This window comes from Schistocerca gregaria, chromosome 3 (assembly GCF_023897955.1).
Source record: "Schistocerca gregaria isolate iqSchGreg1 chromosome 3, iqSchGreg1.2, whole genome shotgun sequence".
In the NCBI taxonomy this organism is placed as follows: Eukaryota; Metazoa; Arthropoda; class Insecta; order Orthoptera; family Acrididae; genus Schistocerca; species Schistocerca gregaria.
In genome coordinates this window covers 604,503,383-604,523,311 of record NC_064922.1, presented here as the reverse complement: position 1 = coordinate 604,523,311, position 19,929 = coordinate 604,503,383, and the positions used below count along the sequence as shown (strand labels likewise).

At 38.9% G+C, this 19,929-nt stretch overlaps 1 protein-coding gene across 1 annotated transcript in view; it reads left to right on the top strand.

Moving 5' to 3' along the window:
• Nucleotides 1-19,929, top strand: part of LOC126354189 (protein spartin) — an 86,755-nt gene that overhangs the window by 58,653 nt on the left and 8,173 nt on the right. The window contains exon 7 of the mRNA XM_050003640.1: nucleotides 9,134-9,386. Within this exon, the coding sequence (XP_049859597.1) occupies nucleotides 9,134-9,386 (253 nt within the window). The remainder of the gene's footprint in view (nucleotides 1-9,133; nucleotides 9,387-19,929) is intronic.

The following is a 19,929-nucleotide window of genomic DNA, read 5'->3' as shown; positions in this document are numbered from 1 at the left end:
CTCGCATGGACAAGCAGGTTTCAAGGAACACAATGTGGGACCTTGGTTTTGATAGTGCAAAAGCATGTTTTCAAAAGGAACAGATGTAATATTTGATAGGTTTCATCATGGCAAGAGGATAGGTTTAGGAATGTTACAGATGGTGGGAGTGTCAAACCACAAAAGTGGAGAGTGGAAAAAGATAGAAAAATGGAAGAAAAGAAAGGAAAAAATGGGAAAATTGGAAAAATTCATACAAAAATCATGAGAACAGACTAGGATTAACAAGAAGTGATTAGTGGGTGATAATTTCTCACCAGAAAAGTGGCTTTATGATACAAAAATATGAATGAAAAAAAAAAAGATTGATCGGAAATGTCATGAAAACAGACAACATTTTAAAAACTGGGTAAACAGAAAGATGAAGTCATTGGAGGGAATGTAATCAACTGTGTTTGGCAGATAACGTAATGTAGTAAATGGCAGTAAAAGTCAATCGGAGTGGTTTGGTGATAAATGCACTGAAACATGAAAGAATTATGTATAAGCAAGGTAAGTGGACAATGGGAAAGAAAATAGCTCTCAAATTTACAAGTAAACCAGCAAAAGACAGTTGGGAGAAGGCCCTGCAGTGTAGTGAACTGCAAATAAATTTTTCCATGCAAATTCATAAATAAGTGGATCTGCCTATTGTGAGTTAACAAGCATTGCGCTCTCATTTAAATATATGGTCAAAAGAGTCAGCCTACAGGAATTGTGAAACGAATCCTGTCATCCATGACCACGTGCAACCAAGGGTGCAGATTCACCACAAGATGGGGAAACTCAGCGTCTATTGTCTATTGAGTCCTAAGCGCTGTAGTGTGCCATCCTCCATAAATTTTCATGGTGATCCCAATTAGACTTGAATATTGATCATGTCTATAATAGTTTAGGAATTACTGTTAAAGTGAAATTCACAAGTTTTATAACAAAGACCTGAATGCTAAAATCTGTATGCTTTAGTCTATCTTAAAGATCAACATTTGGTATAGAAGCACATCATTAAATTGATGAATGTTGTAAATATCAACTCAGTAACTTCATTTGTTTAAAAGATATAGTAAATTTGAATTATCAGTATTTTGTTAAGCTTCAGATCATCATTTCCTCCACACAAAACACATTGAACAATGACAGCATGGCACCTTATTGAATCATTAGGCACCAGAATATGTGTTGTAAAATTTAGTGCATAATAGTTACTTTTATTCTTTATTTATAAAAAGCACATTGGTGCAGGGCTACTGGTCGTGGCATTCAAGCTAAGAAGGAAATTGTATTGATTTTATGTAAAAGAATTTAACATTTATTATGTAATGGATATTATTATTACTTTATTTAGAATGTGAAAGTGGTCAAGCTTTGATTATTTAAATATGTTAAAATGTAAAATAATGTAGAATAAGCTGTAGCCAATCAGATGGACAGATTCAGGAAAGGGAACTGCCCTAGTCAGGTGAGTGAGGATATTCGGCGTGCAAGAAATGCAACCGTGGATGAACCGAGGACAGTGCTGGTGCAGACACGAAAGCAGATGGTTTTGCTGGAGGCACCAAAGGGTACAAATGGATGGAGATGCGAAAGCATACATTCGGTCTTTAGATAGCTAGGAAGTGAAACGACTTAGAATATTTCGCGTTGTGTGGTATCGTGGGACTTAGTCTCTGAGCAGTGAGCAGCCACATGCCTGGTGTGAACTTAACTTTTTGCATAGTTAATGAGGTGGAGTACCAAATTTGTAATTCACGGTGAGATTGTGAATGATCGAACTGTGTCAATGGATATGCGCTCGAGTGTAACAGTAACTCTAAATATGACCGCTTTTGCTATTAGTTTGCTTTCTGAATAAACATTATTCTAACAAATTCGCAACTGTGTGGCCTACATCATTTAGGGGTCATTAATTTAATTCCCGATATTATTATTACTGTTTTATATGTTGTGTTAATTTTGTATTTCACAAACTTGCCATCAGCTAGATAATTTAACCAAAGGTCACAAGTGTCTAATTGAGAGGGTGTAATGCGACAGGTGTAGTTCATCCCCCAGACAAGTTTGAGTCAAAACATTTCAACGAAGAGGAACCGCATGTGAGCCCGAACATCTTTGGGATGTTAGCTCGCAGTATATGCATGGAAATTGGTACTAGAAAAGATGTAGGGACAAGGTAGCACATAAGGTAGAGGGACAAGGTAGCACCTAAGGTAGAAAACAGATGACAGTTTGAACAAGATTGATGACAAGAGAGACTGATAAGAGGGTTACATAAGAAGCAATTATGACCATGCAGGCTAATACATTCATGAAAATAATCCATTTTTGAAAACATAAAGTAACTGAATAGATAAAAAATATGCTCACCAAAGCAGTTGGAGAGCACACACATAAAGGTATTAAAGTCTCTAAACTTTTGAACCAATAGCTTCTCCATCTGGCAGAAGTGTTGAAGGGAAAGGAAGAGGGGTGAAGGAAAAGGTTTAGGAAAAGGGGTAGAGTTAAGAAAAGTCACCATAGAACCCCAGGTCAGGGGAAACTTACCAAATGGGATGAGAAGGAAAGACTGATTGTAGGCCAACAAACAGTTAATTGAATAAAAAAAATCAAACTCTTTTTGATTAAATTCAGAAATTAAAAAAAAAAAAATTCACTACATTTGATGAGATTCAGACCTACATCTTCTGCACATCAGGTTTATAATAGGCTAACTATTGCACTAAGACACAACACTAGGTGTAGTATTTATATTTATGACTGTGATGGTCCAATCGCAACAATGAATTGTAGACTTCAAAAATTTGGCCTCTTGTAATGTCATGTGAAGCTTACCTAATGTACGCCAAATGTCATTATGGTAACTGTATATGAGACACTGAATCGTGTCTTACGCGGAAGTATCCAGTAGTGTTTGGTTGCTGCTGTGTATGAAACGTGTTGGCATGCCAATGATTTAGGATCCAAACTCATCATGAAAGAATGCCGGACAAGGAACTGAAAGTGAACTGGTCACTTGTGCCAGTTTGGCAATGGTGAATGGTTTGGGCATGATGTTGAGTGCATGTCAACTATCAAGTAATTGTAATCGGACTATAGTGTGAATGTTTACATCTGTGTGAAAGGTCAGTTTACAAGGTGCTATGCAAAATTTTCAGGAATGGTGCTGCCATCTGTTGAAAACATTACCTTTGCACTAATGGTCACCATCACCCTCGAAGTAGTTCCCATCCGCATGTAAGCATCGGGCCCAGTTCTTCTGCCACTGGTCAAATGTTTTCTGGAAGTCATGTTCTTTGAGGATGTTTATCACTGCCAGCGATGCTTCTTCAACCCTCTCTAGAGTGTCGAACCTATGGCCTTTCAATTTGAGTTTCAGTTTTGGGAATAGTGCGAAGTTGCAAGGTGCCAAATCTGCTGAGTACAGTGGGTGGGGTACAATCACTATGTTGTTTTTTGTCAAAAAGATCATGTTGAGCAAGGACGTGTAACAGGGTGTGTTGTCATGATGCAGCAGCCAGTTCCCACAATCCATTTCCCTTGACGCCAAAGTTAGAGCCGTCATCACTGCACGTTTTCACAGAGCCATTGCAAAATGTCACAGTAGCACGTGAAATTGACTGTTTGTTTGAGTGGAACAAATTCTTTGTACACAATTCCCTTGGTATCAAGGAAAACAATGGTCATGTTCTTCACTTTGCTGTTTACCTGTCTCACTATTTCGTCTCTTTGAGAGCCTGGGCTCTTCCACTGGGACAATTGTTGCTTTGTCTCTGGGTCATAACCGTAAATCCAGCTCTCGTCATCGGTTATAACCCGTGACAAGAAGGTTGGATCATCAGATGACAAGAAGGTTGGATCATCAGATGCGGTCTGATGAAGGTCCGTGCACACCTCAATATTCTGTGCCTTCTGATCGGCAGTCAAGATCCTTGACACAAATTTTGCTTTGGCACGATGCATGCCCAATTCATCAGTCAACATTTGTTGACATGTCCCATAACCAATACCCATTTCATACGCAAGGTCTTGAATGGTTTGACGTCGATCCTCATGAACCAGTTGTTGAAGTTTGGCAACGGGCCTTCCAGTGTGAGCATCATCTTCGACGTCTGTACGGCCGGCCCTGAACCGTGCATGCCACTCAAACACAAGCGTACGGCTCATGATCTGACCCCCAAACTCTTGTTAAATCATGGCAAGGGCCTCTGTAGCACTTTTCCCGAGATTTGCACAGAATTTGATACACACATTCTGTTCTGTTCGCGGATCCATCGTAAAATCGCCACACACCAAACACACAGCGTTATGGAAATCACTGTGGACACACAACATGTCTTCCCAGCTTAATGCCACTACACACAATAACTCATCAGATATACAGCTCTTGCCACCTAGTGGCTCAAAGATCTGTTACTCCTACTTTCCAGATGGCAGCATCAGTCCAGAAAATTTTGGATTCCACCTCATATAGAAGGTTTTGGGATTTACTTGTTTATAGAATATTATAATCTGCCAGAACATTGTATGTACAGATAGGAGCACTTTCTGCTGAGGTAATCAGTTCAGCTCTGTCTGTAATTTAAAATATGCTTTCAGTGTGAAATGTTAATTTTTGTTGATGAATCTTCTGACATAACTGGTAATTGATGTAGATTCTATGAGACACAATTTGTGCTTATGTCAATTAAATATATCCAACTTAATTACCAGGAAAGCACCTACTTTTAAAAAATCTGTCCAGTTAACAAGTATTTCCAGTCCTTAAATCTAGATTATTACATAATTTGTAGGACTGGTAATGAAATGTTTTTAAACTGCTTTGGAATTGATAGACATCCTCTTTTTCTTGCTTTGTGTGGGAATTTGATCAAGACTTGTGCAGAGGAGTGCGTAACACCAATCCAAACCCTAAAGGAGGAGACATAATTCATATTAAAATATGAAGGAGTAAATATAGGGCCTACTGGGAAGGAAAAGTAATAATTCAAAGATCCTTAAAGAGGTCTCTGTGAGTAGTGTGGTTATTTACTTTACACAGTATTAATAGTTCTCTCTCTTGCTCTATAACAGATTTATTTATGTTGGGTGCATTACTCCAAATTATAGTTCCATAAGAAAACAGGGAGTGAAAATGTGCAAAATAAACAAACACCGTTTCCTTTAGGTTGACTCAATGGAAGCTAAACAAGCTATTCTAGCTGAACATCAAGGAATTTTTCATCCAATGCTTCATTTAGTGAATGACCAATAATGTCTGTTTCTGATGTGAGCAGATCCTTTTTCCCTTTCTGAAATTGCATGTATCTGTATCTGTAAGATAATAAACTATTTTCTCTGAGTCATTTGTAGGCCTATTCAGCTATCATTTGGGCTATGTCTGTTAAGGTTGAGTTGTACTCTTTGAGCCTTCTTTTAGAGTCACTGGAAATTATTTTTGTTGATTAAGAACAAGAGTGGACCCAGAATTGAAATTTGTGGCACACCTTACATTGTGTTCTCCAGTTTGTTTCATCGCTGTGACAGTATTTTAATGAAACTCTCTATTTTCTCATGTAAAGCTAAGACACACAAGAGGAAATCCATGACATTTTAATTTCCCCGTTAATACTTTTTAGTCACATGATGAATTTTATAATCTCTTTACGTATTGTACTTTGGAAGCTGATGTTTCTTTAGGAATACTTCAAATTTTTTTGCTTTGTTCGTGGAGTTCTTTTTTTTTGTATACATAATATTTTTTAATGAGACTGTAATAAACAGATGTAAGTATTGAACATTTTTTAGTTTAATGATGTTCATACTTCAATTTGAAATTGTTGATTATACATATTGCAATAAATGATTTGCAGAAAGTGTGTGGTACAAAAATATAAGCCAAAGATGTTTTGTACCCTTTATGTATTCTGTAGGAAATTTCGGTACTCCTTTCTTGTTTTTGAATTTTTGTGTTATCTGCTTAGAAGTGTTGTAAGCTTATTGACTCAACACAGGATGTATAAAAGAATGTCACTGCTTCCTTTACTTTGTTTATTCCAAACTTACCTACCCTTCATTCACTGAAGTAATTTTTCGACACTTGTAGTGGTTTGTCTATTGATAGTAAATTATTTCTTTGTTCTGTACCCAACCTAATGAAGTGTCATCGATGCCGTCCTGAAGCCCTGTATTAATTTTGAGTCCACTTCATTAGAGTTTTCTTTTTGTATTTTTCCAAATATGTTGACTCCTTTTTTCATTCTTTTGAATTTGTTCATATTCTCTGTTACAGGATGTCACTCCTAAGAGTTGTCAGGTGCATTTTCTCTCGTGTTTTGACAGTTATTTGCAATTCCTCTATTGAAATGTGTATCTGAAGTCAGCCCAAACAAATAATGCTCATCAGGTCCTTCATGCAATTCCCAGTGTGAATGGAAAGTGTTGGTTTGTTTCCCCATTACAAACAAAAATTATTTGTAAGTGTAACTTGAACTGCCATTTGGTAGAGTAGTCCCAAATCACTCTAGAGTGATATTTGTGTCACCAGTAAGTACCATCAGTGACATTAAAACACTCCAGGAGCAACTGAGCCATGATGTTGCATAGTGATAAAATCATCACGGCCGGGCCGATGCTGCTGCTGCAGTACTGGTTATCTTCATGTTTTACTGTCCCTGTTAATATATGAGGTATGTCCACAAAGTAAGTTCTGTTTGATTATATAAAACAAACGTACACAGATACAGAAAACATATTTATAGTACAAAAATCTACAACCGTTAAACTACTTTTCTGCATAGCTTCCGAAATTTTGTAGGCACTTGTCATAGTGTGGCACAATTTTTTGTATGCCTTCTTCATAGAAGGTTGCCACTTGTGTTTTCAACTATGTGCTAACATATTCTTTCAGCTCATTATCATCGTTGAAGTGTTAATCACCAAGGTCAGTTTTTAGAGAAGAGATGAAAGTCACTAGGAGCAATTCCGGGCTGTACGGAGAATGATTAAATGTGTCCCAGTGGAATTCCCATAAGAGTTGTTTGCTCACATTCGCCGTGTGAGGTCTTCATTGTCATGGTAAAAAAACACCTTTTGGCAGTAATCCTTGGAGCTTGTTCTGTATTGCACAGCACAATTTCTTAATGGTCTTTCAGTAACCATATGCATTCATTGTTTGGCCTCATGGTAAGAAATCAATCAGCAAAATGCTTTTTCTGTCCCAAAAAACCGTGCACATGACTTTTCAAGGTGACAAGATTTTCTTAGGTGTAAGTTTCATCCCCCATGACTATCCGAGAAAGAAAACCATCGCTTCTTCATTTTAGTGTGTCAAAAACTGAAGTGCACTGTGCATCTGTTGTTTTTTTGTGTTGTTCAGTAAGATTTTTGGGTACCCAATGTGAGCAAAGTTTTCAAATTTTCAGTTTTTCAGTAACAATTTCATGAATTAGTGATTGTGAGAATTGCGGAACTTCCATAGCAAGGGCACTAAGTGTAAACTTACGGTTATACCTTATCTTCTCTCCAGTTGTGTGAACCAGTTCATCAGAAACCACAGATGGGTGTCCACTTCGTTCTTCATCGTGCACATGATCACGTCCTTTATGGTACAGTCTGACCCACCTTCTAACCATTGAATCACTCATAGCATTTTGACTGTAAACCTCGCAGATTTGCAAATGAATTTCCTTTGGTTTAACTTTCTTTGAATGTAGAAAACGAATCGCAGATCTGAAAATGGTGTACAAGTCTTCTCCTTGAGTCAGAGTAAATGCCGTGTGTGCTCGGAATTGCGATCGTAGAACTGCCGCAGATAGAAATAGAAACGAAACCCTCATATATCAATTAACCAAGTATCACACTTGACTAATTTGGGAGCACTATGTCAAATATGCACTTAAAATTGTTTTTAAAAATAATTTTATTTGTAACAGGAAACAATCCAATGTTTTCCATTGAATGAAAGACACGATGAGCAGTATTTGTTTGGAATGACTCCAGTAACACATTGCAAAAGGAAAATTCCAAATATCTGCTGTAACACTAGAGAAAATGCACCTGACCACTCATAGGAGTGACACACTTTATGCCCATTCATTTTCAAAGCTCTATATTGTCCAAAGTATTACACGTACAAATATGATCGATGTGTAAGCAGAACTGTAAACTCACCAAGTTTGCATTTTGCACTTTACAAATGTTCTGTAATTGCCCCTGTGGTCAATTGATGCATGGCCAAGAGGTAATCTGTTTCATTCCTTATCTTGTATAGCAATGTCCTGTGAGTAATCATTACAACAGTGTTGAGGCATTCTCTGAGGTGTTCCAGTGATCTTGACAGTGGGGGTACATGAACACAGCTCTTAATGTACCCCCAAAGGGAAAAGTCACAAGGCTTTAGGTCAGGGGACCTGGAGGGAGAGGGGGGGTGAGAGGGAAGGGAACAGAGCCACATCACACATCATTTTCATTACTGAGTGCAAACCAGCGGGGCAGAAATTTGTCGTTTAGGAGGTGATGAACATCAATACTCCAATTGGGGAGGGGGAGGGGTGGGGTGTTCCCTGCCTTGCTGGAAGATGAGTGAGGGGGAGGGGGGTGCCTCGCCTTGTCGGAGGATGAAATTCTTGGACTCAGCCGTCAGTTGTGGAAACAACTATAACTGCAACATATTGAGGTAAGAGGTACCCCTCACAGTCTTCACATTAGAAAAGTCACCCATACAGATTCATCGGTGACTCTGTGCAGAAAACTTTAACTTCAGAAAATATACCACAATTTTATAAGGATTTTCAGTGCCCCAAACTCTCACATTGTGGTAATTTGCCTTTCCTTATAAATGGAAGGTTGCTTCATCGCTGAATATCAGCTTGGGTGTGAGAAACTTTTTTCCTTGTTTTTCACCATTTTATCAAGACACTGGACTCAAAAAGTCAACCAGTGATCACAATGCAAACTTGATAAGTTTATGGCTCTATTCATTATTCATGCATCAATGTTACTCTTATTTGTACATGTGTACATGTAGTACTTTAGAAAATACAGAACTTTGAAAACAAGTGAATCATGTATAGTAGACCAGTGTATTCAAAAGTTAAAATTTATCACCAAAGTAATAATTAAACCTTTATATTCTCCTTAGCAAGCAAAGTCGGAACTGCAACTGTGGCTCTTGGAAGGTACCTTGCACCACATGTTCGTGAACAAGGAACGAAGTTACTGACAAAAGTATCTGGGTCAGGAGAAGAAGAAGCCAAGGCACGTATGGAGGGAGTACTGGAAGTGGCAGCTGGCGCAGTGCAAGGCATTGGCACTGTGTATGAAGGACTAGAACGTTCTGCATCCATATTAGGCAGCAGCCTTGCTAACTCCACAGTGACAATTGTGAAACACAGGTGTGTAAATGATTTACTTTCTATTTTCTTTTTACAGTACGTATTTACAGAAAGTTCAGTAAAATTTTGGTTAACCTAAGAATTGTAGCTGTGATGGTCATTTATGACAAATGGATTTTAGAGATGCTTATAAATGATGGCATATTACTAGTAAAAATATCACTAATGTAGAAAGTTCAGTCACTGACAGTCCTAGACAAAATGTCTCTCATTAGAGTAATTATTATTATGATTTTTCCTCTTGTGACTTGGAAATCTTAAATATCTTAATACTCAATGCATGTCCGTCAAATAACACTTAATTACTCCTAGCTTTATAGGAAATTGCTTTTCTCGAATTCCAGTTTTTCTGTAATTCATTGTAGTTGTTTGTTGAAACAAAACACCTACATTGAATTACATAAAATCCAGGAAATCCACAGCATGTTGTAACAAGAAGATAACATAAAAGCCACTTTGATGCTGTAACTTCAGCAAAATATGTCTGGGGAATAAAAAGAAATTATGTTTTCCTCAAGGTGTACCTTCTCCAAGAAGAAATCTGTTTGTAAGCAAATATGGGCAGAAGAGCTTCAACCCGAGTCTGGTTGGTTAGTTAGTTAGTTAGTTAGTTAGTTAGTTAGGTTGCAGATACATGGCTGCTATCCTGGTATACATTGAAATCCCTGTGTCATAGTAAACAGAGTCCTAAAAGAGCCAGAATAAAATGATGCAGCCCATTGATGATGTACTCGGCTACAATGGGACATGTATTTTGGCAAGTATTCCACATCCTCCAAATGTGCAAAATCTCAACAAACAGCATGCATTCCAATCTCATTCATTTCATAGACTTCAGTAATTGAAGTTGATATGGGATTACATGAATGCAACGTGGGTAAAAGCACTTTTATTCTGTGGAGTCACAACACATTTAAAACTGCTGCATGAGGCATTCCCTCACAGTAAGCACATAGCATGATACAGCCGGCACTTGTGAGGCTAGCTCCATACCTGTAGCAAATGGTTTGAGGCATTGCCTCCAGCTTAAAAATGAGACAGCTACCAAGTCTTGCCTCTCCTGCTTATGCAGTGGTTTCACTTCTGACACGATTAGAACAACTGCGTAGAGAAAGGAAAGGCTGTTAGTGGTGGTCAGTTCCAGTGTTAGAAGTGTGATGAGCTCTCTTGGGGAAAGAGCATCACAACAATGAAATGAACCAAGTGTGCACTCAGTTTATTCTGGAAGGAATTGTGTGCCAGTTGGAAGTGGTTATCTTAGAAACAGTTGAAAGCACCAGTTGTATCACATGCAGATCCTCACTCATGTTGGCACCTGGATTCTGAGACAATTTCCAGTTCTTTACAGAGACGGGTGGGCATGGTGATGAAGGTTAGCCTCATTTGTGAGGCTTCTGCACAGTGGTCAATTTCCAGCATTAATCCTAAAACTCATTAGGTGTCAGTTGTGAGGAGCATGGGGGTCTAACCCAAGGCTTTGCTGGGCCTGCAACAAGATTAGCAGTAGATTCCTTGACCTATGTTGCTCAGTGGAGACCTGTAGAGTCAGCGTGGATTGGTCAGGTGTGCAATATTTACTATACATGGCTACCCAGGTGGCAGGGGAATGTGGAATGCATATGTTTGTCATTTTTACATTACTGAGACCCTCAGTAGAAAAACTAGCATCACATAAACAACTATTTCAATGAGTCAGATAGCAAATGTAGGGAATGAGAATCTCAAAATATTCACTGTTAAACTACCAGAGTATTCACAACAAAATCCCAGAGCTCACAACTTTCATAGAAAGCAGTCATCCCTACGTCATGCTAACTGAGAGGTGCATGAAACCCAAAGGACAGATAAGGAAATTATTGACAATACATGGAACATATATTGGAAATATTGGTTAGGCTTCCCAGGAAGATGAATGTTTACAGCATTAAGTCTAATGAGGAATTTATCCTCTGTACACTACTATGAACAATAGTAACCAGGTTCTGTGGGCTTAAATTAATAACAGGATGTTTTTACTGACCACCTGATTCACACATATCATGATACAGCCATTTAAAGATAGCAAGGAAATACCTTGAGCATACAGTAGTAGTAGTAGTAGGAGGAGGAGGAGGAGGAGTAGTGGTTGGTGACTTTAACCTGTTTAGCATCAACAGGGGAAAACCACTGATGTGTTATCAGCAGTAAGAACAATCAGTCTTGTGAAGTAATATTGAAAAACTCTGACAATTGTCTCGAATGACTAGTCTAATAATCCACATGCAAAAGACATATTTCTGATTCTCAGTCAAAAAAGAGACACAATCTTCTAGAGAGTGTCACCAGTGAGATTGTGATTAGCAATCGTGATACTGTTACGGGAGTAGCGGTCACCAAAGTTTGGAAGGCCATCGAGAAAGCTAAGAGAATATTTTGTGGTTAAAGCTGAAAGACATCCACGGTCTGCGTGGATGTATTCTAAATAATTGTGTTGTTTGGAGAGCACTACAATATCATAAAAAAGACGACAGGGAAACTGATAAAGAAAAATGAAAAGCAATATATCTGTGTTCGAAGCCTATAGTAATGTTCGCAGTCAGACCCAGGTGAACATGTTTCTTAATCCCAGGAAGTTCTGATCATAGATAAACTCAATGAATGGGTCCAAATCTTCCATGCATTCTCCTGTGAATCTATCCGTTGTTGAAACAGAAGACAGCAGAAATATTAAATTCCATTTTTAAAGAGATATTCACGCATGAGGATACTATTGTACCAATGTTTGACCACTGTGAAGACTCACACATGAGAAATATTGATAGTACCATCCCCAGTATTGAAAAATAGTTAAGACTGTTGCAGAATTAGCTCCTTTATAAGATCATATTTATCAATAGTCTCTTGAGCTCCAAATAATCCCACATGACTGGAAAAGCGCCGAGCTCATTCCTATTTACAGAAAGTGTAAGAGATCAGCTGCACAGAATTAAAACAGGTATCACAAGTGTTAATCTGTTGCAGGATCCTAGAGCCTGCTCTCAGTTCAGAGTTTATGAAGTTCTGTTCATTGAAAGAATCAGCACAAATTCAGGAAAAACCACCCAGTGAAACACAGCTTGCTTTGTTTACACATAGTGTCATGCAAACAATAGATATAAAAGAATGTGTAATTTCTGTGTTCCTGGATTTCCAAAAGATATTCGATACTGTACTATATTGTTGCCTACTATCTGAGACAGGACAAAAAAATCACTGACATTGGAACAATGTAATCTCCACCATTTCCTATACTGAGACTTGCAAAGTACATAGGCATATATGTACATACACATGTACCACCTCCCTTGTGTAAACAAGTCTCAATCCATTTATTAAATAGTCTCTGAAAGCAAAATGTATGTTAGGGACAGTACTGGCTGGTTTACACAGACCTGCCTAGAGCATTAAAAGTGCATCTGTCATCTGGATGCAGCAACAGACACACCAAGACTATTCCAAACCTCCAGAAAGACCAACAGCCAAGAATATACAATAATTCCAGGGGAGTCCACCTTGTATGTTTTTAAGAAAATTCCAGCACAAATGGGCAAATTCTGTGTGCTAGCTTATGGTCTGCAATCTCTTCACTGAAAGTGATGTTTAGTAGACGTCTGTCTAATGTACATGTTCTGGCAACAATTGAAGCCTGGAAATCAGAAATGTTGATAGTGCCAAAATTATGCAGTGTCAAATTTTTAATGGAAACTGTTGTATATGCCAAGGTAAATAACATGGAAAAGGTTGAAGTACCACAAAGGTTTCATTATGTTCACAAGAATTCCAATAGATGTAGGAGAAAGGATGTTCCATGGCAGTGGCACGGTGAATGCTGAATTTATCGTGCCTACAGGCAGTGATTGTTGTAACCTGTGTCTGGTGTGAGCTATACCATTGTAGTACTTTGAGAGTTGTGTACTGCATTGATACTGTTTATTGCTATAATATAAAGGAAAAGAAAGAAAAGGTTTTTAACCGAAAGTGAGGCCGGCCGCGGTGGCAGAGTGGTTCTAGGCGCTTCAGTACAGAACCACGCGACTGCTATGGTTGCAGGTTCAAATCCTGCCTCAGGCATGGATGTGTGTGATGTCCATAGGTTACTTAGGTTTAAGTAGTTCTAAGTTTTAGGGGACTGATGACCTCAGATGTTAAGTCCCATAGTTCTCAGAGCCATTTAAACAATTTTTGAACTAAAAATGAAACTTGGAGCTGATAATTCATGGAAGCCCATATTCAACGTAGAAAGGGACAGCTGCTGTTCCTGAGCAGTTCAAACTATAGGTATTGAGCTGTATTTTGCATTACATAATAAAACATCTATGAGGAATATTACCATTTTAGTTTCATTATTACTATTCTCTTTGATATTACATAGGTTTGTTTTCAGGTGCTGTGCAAATGCAGATATCCCTGCAAGTCATTATTGTATGAACACAGAGAGCTTCTGGTTGTGCAGCTCTACCAATTCTCTGAAGAGCAACAGGGTTTATACTTAATAGGGTACTTTTAAGTAACTTGTGTTGACAGAAGAAGTCGCAGTAGATATGATAAGTCCTAAGAGAGCAGGAAGCAAGCCAGCATGTACTGCACAGTACTTAATGCTTCAGGAAGATGTGTGCAAGTATGTAGTAAAAATTTCTAAATTATTTGTTTGAATTTTTTCCCACAACTACAGACTCTTGAAGAGAAACTTGAAAATGGTTAAACAACATATGACGACCGTAGAGGAAACATTGCAGGTTTCTCATGCTTATAAAAAAAGTTCAAAAATGAAGACATGAATCTAATCAAAGCAAATATTAATGGTTTTCCCAGGAAAAAATGTTACTGCGGCAGAAGAAAGTTAGGTAAAGAAATATTTCAGCCTGCACTTAAATAAAAACCATATGTATGCATCTCTTAAAGAAAAACATGTGGCTTCCTCACTGACTTACAAATATTGTTCTACCATCTTCAAGAAATTCTCCAGCTATGTTTCTTTCAGCAAACCAAGAAAGAGCATGTGTGAACTATTTGATAAGCTGAGTTTGCAAACTAAAATTATCTCTGATGAATCTGCCAATTCTGCACTGTTAACTCATCATGAGAATGCCAAGAAAGCTCAGGACTTGATGAAAATTGACTTTACAAATTCATAGATGCCCTTAAGTAAAACATGCACTGTGTCCAGATATTTGCAAGAAGTTTTGTTTACACGTACGTGGACACTCAGCAACATGTTTTACTCAAGAAAACTCTCAAATTATAACTTGGGAATGCAAGCTGTTTCGGGCAAATTATTCATGTGCATGTGGCATGAGGACCTAGTTGGCCAAGGAGGTAATGAAATGCCGTCCTGTGTACTAGAGGTTATAGCTATGGGATCATCTACAAAAAGGAACTCATTTTGTGGTGTGATAACTGCATCAGACAGAACAAAAATCGTATAATGTTGATGGCTTTAATTTTACTAGTTTAAGAAGGTATCTTTGAAAGTGTTGAAATCAATTGTTTAGTATTTGGTAATAGTTACATGCCTTCTGATCAAGACTTGGGTATTATAGAGAAAAGGAAAAAAGAAGGTTAAAAGATGGTGCCTGAAGAACTGGGAGATATGGTGGTCACAGCTAGAGTAAAAGATCCTTGTAGGTGATCAGCATGGGTGAAGGTGATTTCTTGGATCTGGCTTCCTTAGTTAATACATATCTTAGCAACAGCTAACTAAAGATTATCAATGCTTCAGTAAGACACTTCACTTTAGACAAGAAAGGAAAGCTTCTAATGAAAACTCATTGTGATGAAGCAGACTGGACTGAGTTCTCTGTGTTAAAAAAGGGACAGAACTTCAATGATCTGCCATCCTTAGGAAATGTGCACCAACTTCCACTGCCAAGCACATTATTTGAAGAGAAAAAGAAGGATCTACTTGTTATGATCACATTTCTTGACGTGAAATATAGAGCAATTTATGAATTTTTGTGTAAGTAATATCAGATTGTAAGAATTTACTTGGACATTTAGCATTTTCTTGGCAAAGTAGCATGGTACATTCAGCCTTACCAAAATCATAAGTTTTATGGGAGTCTATTCCTTTTTAAAATGTGTTTGTGTAAAATGTTAACAGTGATGTCAAATATCAGAATTTATATTTCATTAACTACAAATTGTAATAGAACTTCTGTAAGGTTTCTTCTAAATTTCCTAAATATTTATTTTTGGCACATTCAGCTTATCCCACTTCCAGTCTTCAATTGTAAATCCAATAAACCACATTCAGATTTATACAATGACTAGTGCATTCAAAGATAACACTGGAGAACTTGTATTCTACCAAGAGAGGGCACATTTGTTCTTCTGGTGTCCTTCCGTTATCATGAGTTAAAGAGGAAAAAGCTGGTCATTAGAGTTTGGTATCTTAATTGTGTTTTCTAGGGTGACAAAATAATACTTTACAGCCATACTACCCATGCCCATGTAGTTGCTGTTTCCAAATTGGGCAGCACTCTGGTAACACACTAGACTTGCATTTGGGAGGACAGCAGTTCAAATCCTTGTCTAACCATCCAATTCATGTATTTTGTGGTATCTCTAAATCACTTATGGCAGTACTGGAACAGTTTCTGTGAAAGTCGCTGCCTGATCCATGGCCCACTCTGGTCTTCTCAGAGCTTCTGCTCTCAGCAGAGCATTAAAAAACTAATCTTCCTCCTTTGAAGTGCTTATGCTACAGCATCCAGGTACCTGTGATACAAACAAAAAAAGGAGAGAAGATTTTTAGTTGATGTAAAAGCCAGAGATCATTTTTAATTTTCTTGTTATAATATTATGAGTCTAAAAAGTACCTTCTTGGGTACACACTAATGCTACCATGTGATTATGAGTAAAACTTCCAAATTTTGGATGGAGCTAAAAATTATTTTTAGGTGATCTCATCAGAACAAGGTGATCTACGTCACCATAAGTTAATAGCATCTGATGATAAGTCAGTGTTTTTCAGTGTAGTTATCTTTGGGGGTTGAACTGACTGTTGCCTGGTTACATTTTTCATTGTTAGTAACCCAACTCAAGGTTCCAACAATATTAGGAAAAGGATAGATTGCTACACACTGTAAAGATGACCTGTTGAGTTGCAAACAGGCAGAATGACTAGATTGTTACACATTATAGCTTTCGACCTAGGCCTCCTTCAGCAACCTTATGCACGCACCACTATCACTGGCGGTTCTGACCAGAATGTGACTGTCAGGTGAATAGCAATCTGGAGTGGGACAGGCAAAGGAGAGGGATAGCAGGGTATGGGTGGGGGGAAAGAAGGGTGCTGTCAGGATGAGCATGCAGGGCAGCCTGATTAGACTCCCAGGCATAGCTTCAGGAGGTGGGGGTGAAAAACATGGGGAGTAGGAAAGGAGAGGAGCGGAGAAGGGGAAAGGATGGGTGCGTGCATTGGCAGAGAGCAGGACACAATGAGGGTGGGGGATGTGAAAAGGGAGGAGGTGACAGGATAGAGGGGGCAGAAACTGTTGGGTGAAGGGTGTAGGGACAGTAGGTTACCATAGGTTGAGGTCGGGATAATTTCAGGAGTGGAGAATCCCCTGTAAGGCTAACTCCCATCTGTGCAGTTCAGAAAAGCTGGTGGTGGAGGGGAGGAGCCAGATGGCCCAGATTGTAAAGCAGCTATTGAAATCAAGCATATTATGTCCAGCTGCATGTTGTGTCACTGGGTGGTCTACTTTGCTCTTTGCCATACTTTGGCAGTGGCCACTCATCCTGGTGGACAGCTGGTGAGTAGCTGTACTCATATGAAAAAAAAACTGCGCAGTGGTTGTAGCAGGACTGGTACAAGACATGGCTACATTCACAGCTGCCTCAGACTTTGATAGGGTAAGATGGGGCTGTGACAGGACTGGAATAGGAAGTGCTGGGTGCATGGATGGGGCAGATCTTGCACCTGGGTCTTCCATAGGGGTCTGACCCCTGTGTGAGTCTTATAGGGGTGTACAAGGACATTGTGGAGGTTGGGTGAGTGACAGAACACCACTCATTTCAGGGCATGATCATAGATAATCAAAGTCCTGATGGAGGATGTGTTTCTGTTGTTACAGTCCAGTGTGGTAATGGGTGATGAAGGGGGACACTCTTTTGTAGCTGGCTCTTAGGAGTGGTGGGAGGATTAGGGGTGTGTGGCGAAATAGCGTGGAAAGTATGTTTATGAACTAGGTCTGGGGGTTAGTGTCTGTCTGTGAAGACCTTGGTGAGACTTTCAGCATACTGGAAAAGGGAGTGATTTTTTGGTGTGGAAGAGATAGCAGGTGTGAAAATGCAGGTACTGTTGGTGTTTGGTTGGTTTAATGTGGAGAGAGATGTGGATGGGGCCATCGGGGGGGGGGGGGGGGGGGGTCAACATCCAGGAAGATAGCATGCTGGGTTGAAAAGGATCAAGTGAAGTGAATGGGAGAGGAGGTGTCGATGTTTTGAAGGAATGAGGGGACGGTGTCTTGGCCCTGAGTCCAAATCATGATGCTATCATCAGTGAATGTGAACTAGACCAAGGGTTTGGGGTTTGAGAAGGCCAGGAATGTTTTTTGATGACCAATAAACAGATTGGAATAAGAGGGCACCATGTAGGTGCCGATGGCTGTGCCACAGATTTGTTTGTATACCTACCCTTCAGAGGAGAAGTTGTTATGTATTAGGATAAAATTAGTTAGGGGTATGAGGAATAAGGTAGTGGGGTTTCGAGTCTGAAGGATGTTGGGAAAGGTGGTGTTAAAATGTGACAAGATCATGGGTCTATAGGGAAGTGACATCACCAGTGACCAGTAGGTAAAGGGATGGATATGGTGGAGACTCGGTGAAGGAAGTGGTTAGTATCTTTAAGGTGGAAGGCTAGATTATGGGCAGTTGGTTGGAGGAGGTGGTCAAATAGGGCCTAAATCCATTCAGTGGAGGCACAATAACCAGCTAAAATTTGGTGTCCAGTATTGTTGAGTTTTTGAATTTTGGGCAGTGAGTAGAGGGGATAGGAGGGGTGTTAAAGGGGTGAGGAGGGAAACGGATTCAGTGGAGAACTTCTGTGAGGGCCTGAGGCTTTAAGCATAGATTGAAGATTATGTTGGGCTTCTGGGATGGGATCATACCGGCAGAGTTTGTAGGTGGATGACTGAGACAATTGGCAGGGGCCTTCCACCAGGTAGTCACTGTGAGTCGTCAAGAGATTGGTGGAGCCTTTGTGTGCCGGAAGGATGATTAGGTCAGGTTCTGTTTTGAAGTTGTGTAATACTCCAGAATGAGATTTTCACTCTGCAGCGGAGTGTGCGCTGATATGAAGCTTCCTGGCAGATTAAAACTGTGTGCAGGTGGCAAAGAAATGTTTCCATTGCAGTGATAAGGAGAATGAGAGAAGGTCTTTAACAAGTCCAAAATGGTTAAATTTGGGTGTAGGGCTAAAGGTGAGGCCTTTGGATAGGGCTGAAGCTTCTGTAGGGATGAGGATTGGTGGAAAGGTCAACAACAGTTTTTCAGAGTTGTTTAAGCTCTTGATTTGGAGTGTGGGTAGGAAGTTTAGGGGGATGTGGCAAGCTGAAAATACCTGCTAGGTGGTGTCTTGGTGCTATGAGGTGTTGAAGAGGACAAACACTGTGGGTAGTTTAGGTAGTTGGATAGTGGTGCCCCAAGGCAGTAGGATGTCAGCAGGATGCATAATTTATGGAGGTGGCATCTGGAATGCCCTTCCAGGTGTTGGAGAGCAAGGGATTCAATTTTAGAAATCTGCTTCAAATAAATTCCAGTTCTTTATAGCAATCACATTTACATGTGCCTTAATCCTCAGCAAATTACAAATTTATAGTTTGAAACAATTTTTCATACTGCACAAAAACTTTGAAATTCTATTCAAGACTGCCCTGCAAATACTCCCTAAATATTGACTCCATACTGATGGAGAGACATTTATAATGTACTAACAATCAAAATTTTCTAAAGCACTATTACGTTCAAGAAGCTAGAACTGATAATTAATGTTTCGTAAAAAGTTTATTACAGTGTAATGTTTTGGAGACCTAAAGAAAAAATTTTGGTACAATAAAAGTGCTGCTTAAAGTACATTTTTAACATGAATATTAATGAAATAGCATAATTTAACAACCACTTTACAATAGTGTTTATTTACATTTTAAGTATTGCTATTTTTCTTACCTACATTTACTCAGTGTCTGTGTGTATTGTGGGTTATTGTGCAATTAACCTTTATGAGTAAAACAAATAATAATACCCAATTCTTGGAAGTGATGATAAGGCAGTCTTTCTAAAATGTTCTAAAGGAAATAAATCTGCATAAAAATTAATGATTCAAAGGTTGAAATTGTGTCCGTATGACACAAAAGTAGAAATAAAATGTATATGTAAGTGGAAAGAGGAATGAGCAAATACTTATAATATATATGAAAAACATGTGACTACTGGATTGCATTGATAATCAGTCCTGGTATTGGTAACTGCGTAATGTTATTTCCCAGTCAGCCACATTGCAATACCTTATCCTCATTTTGTT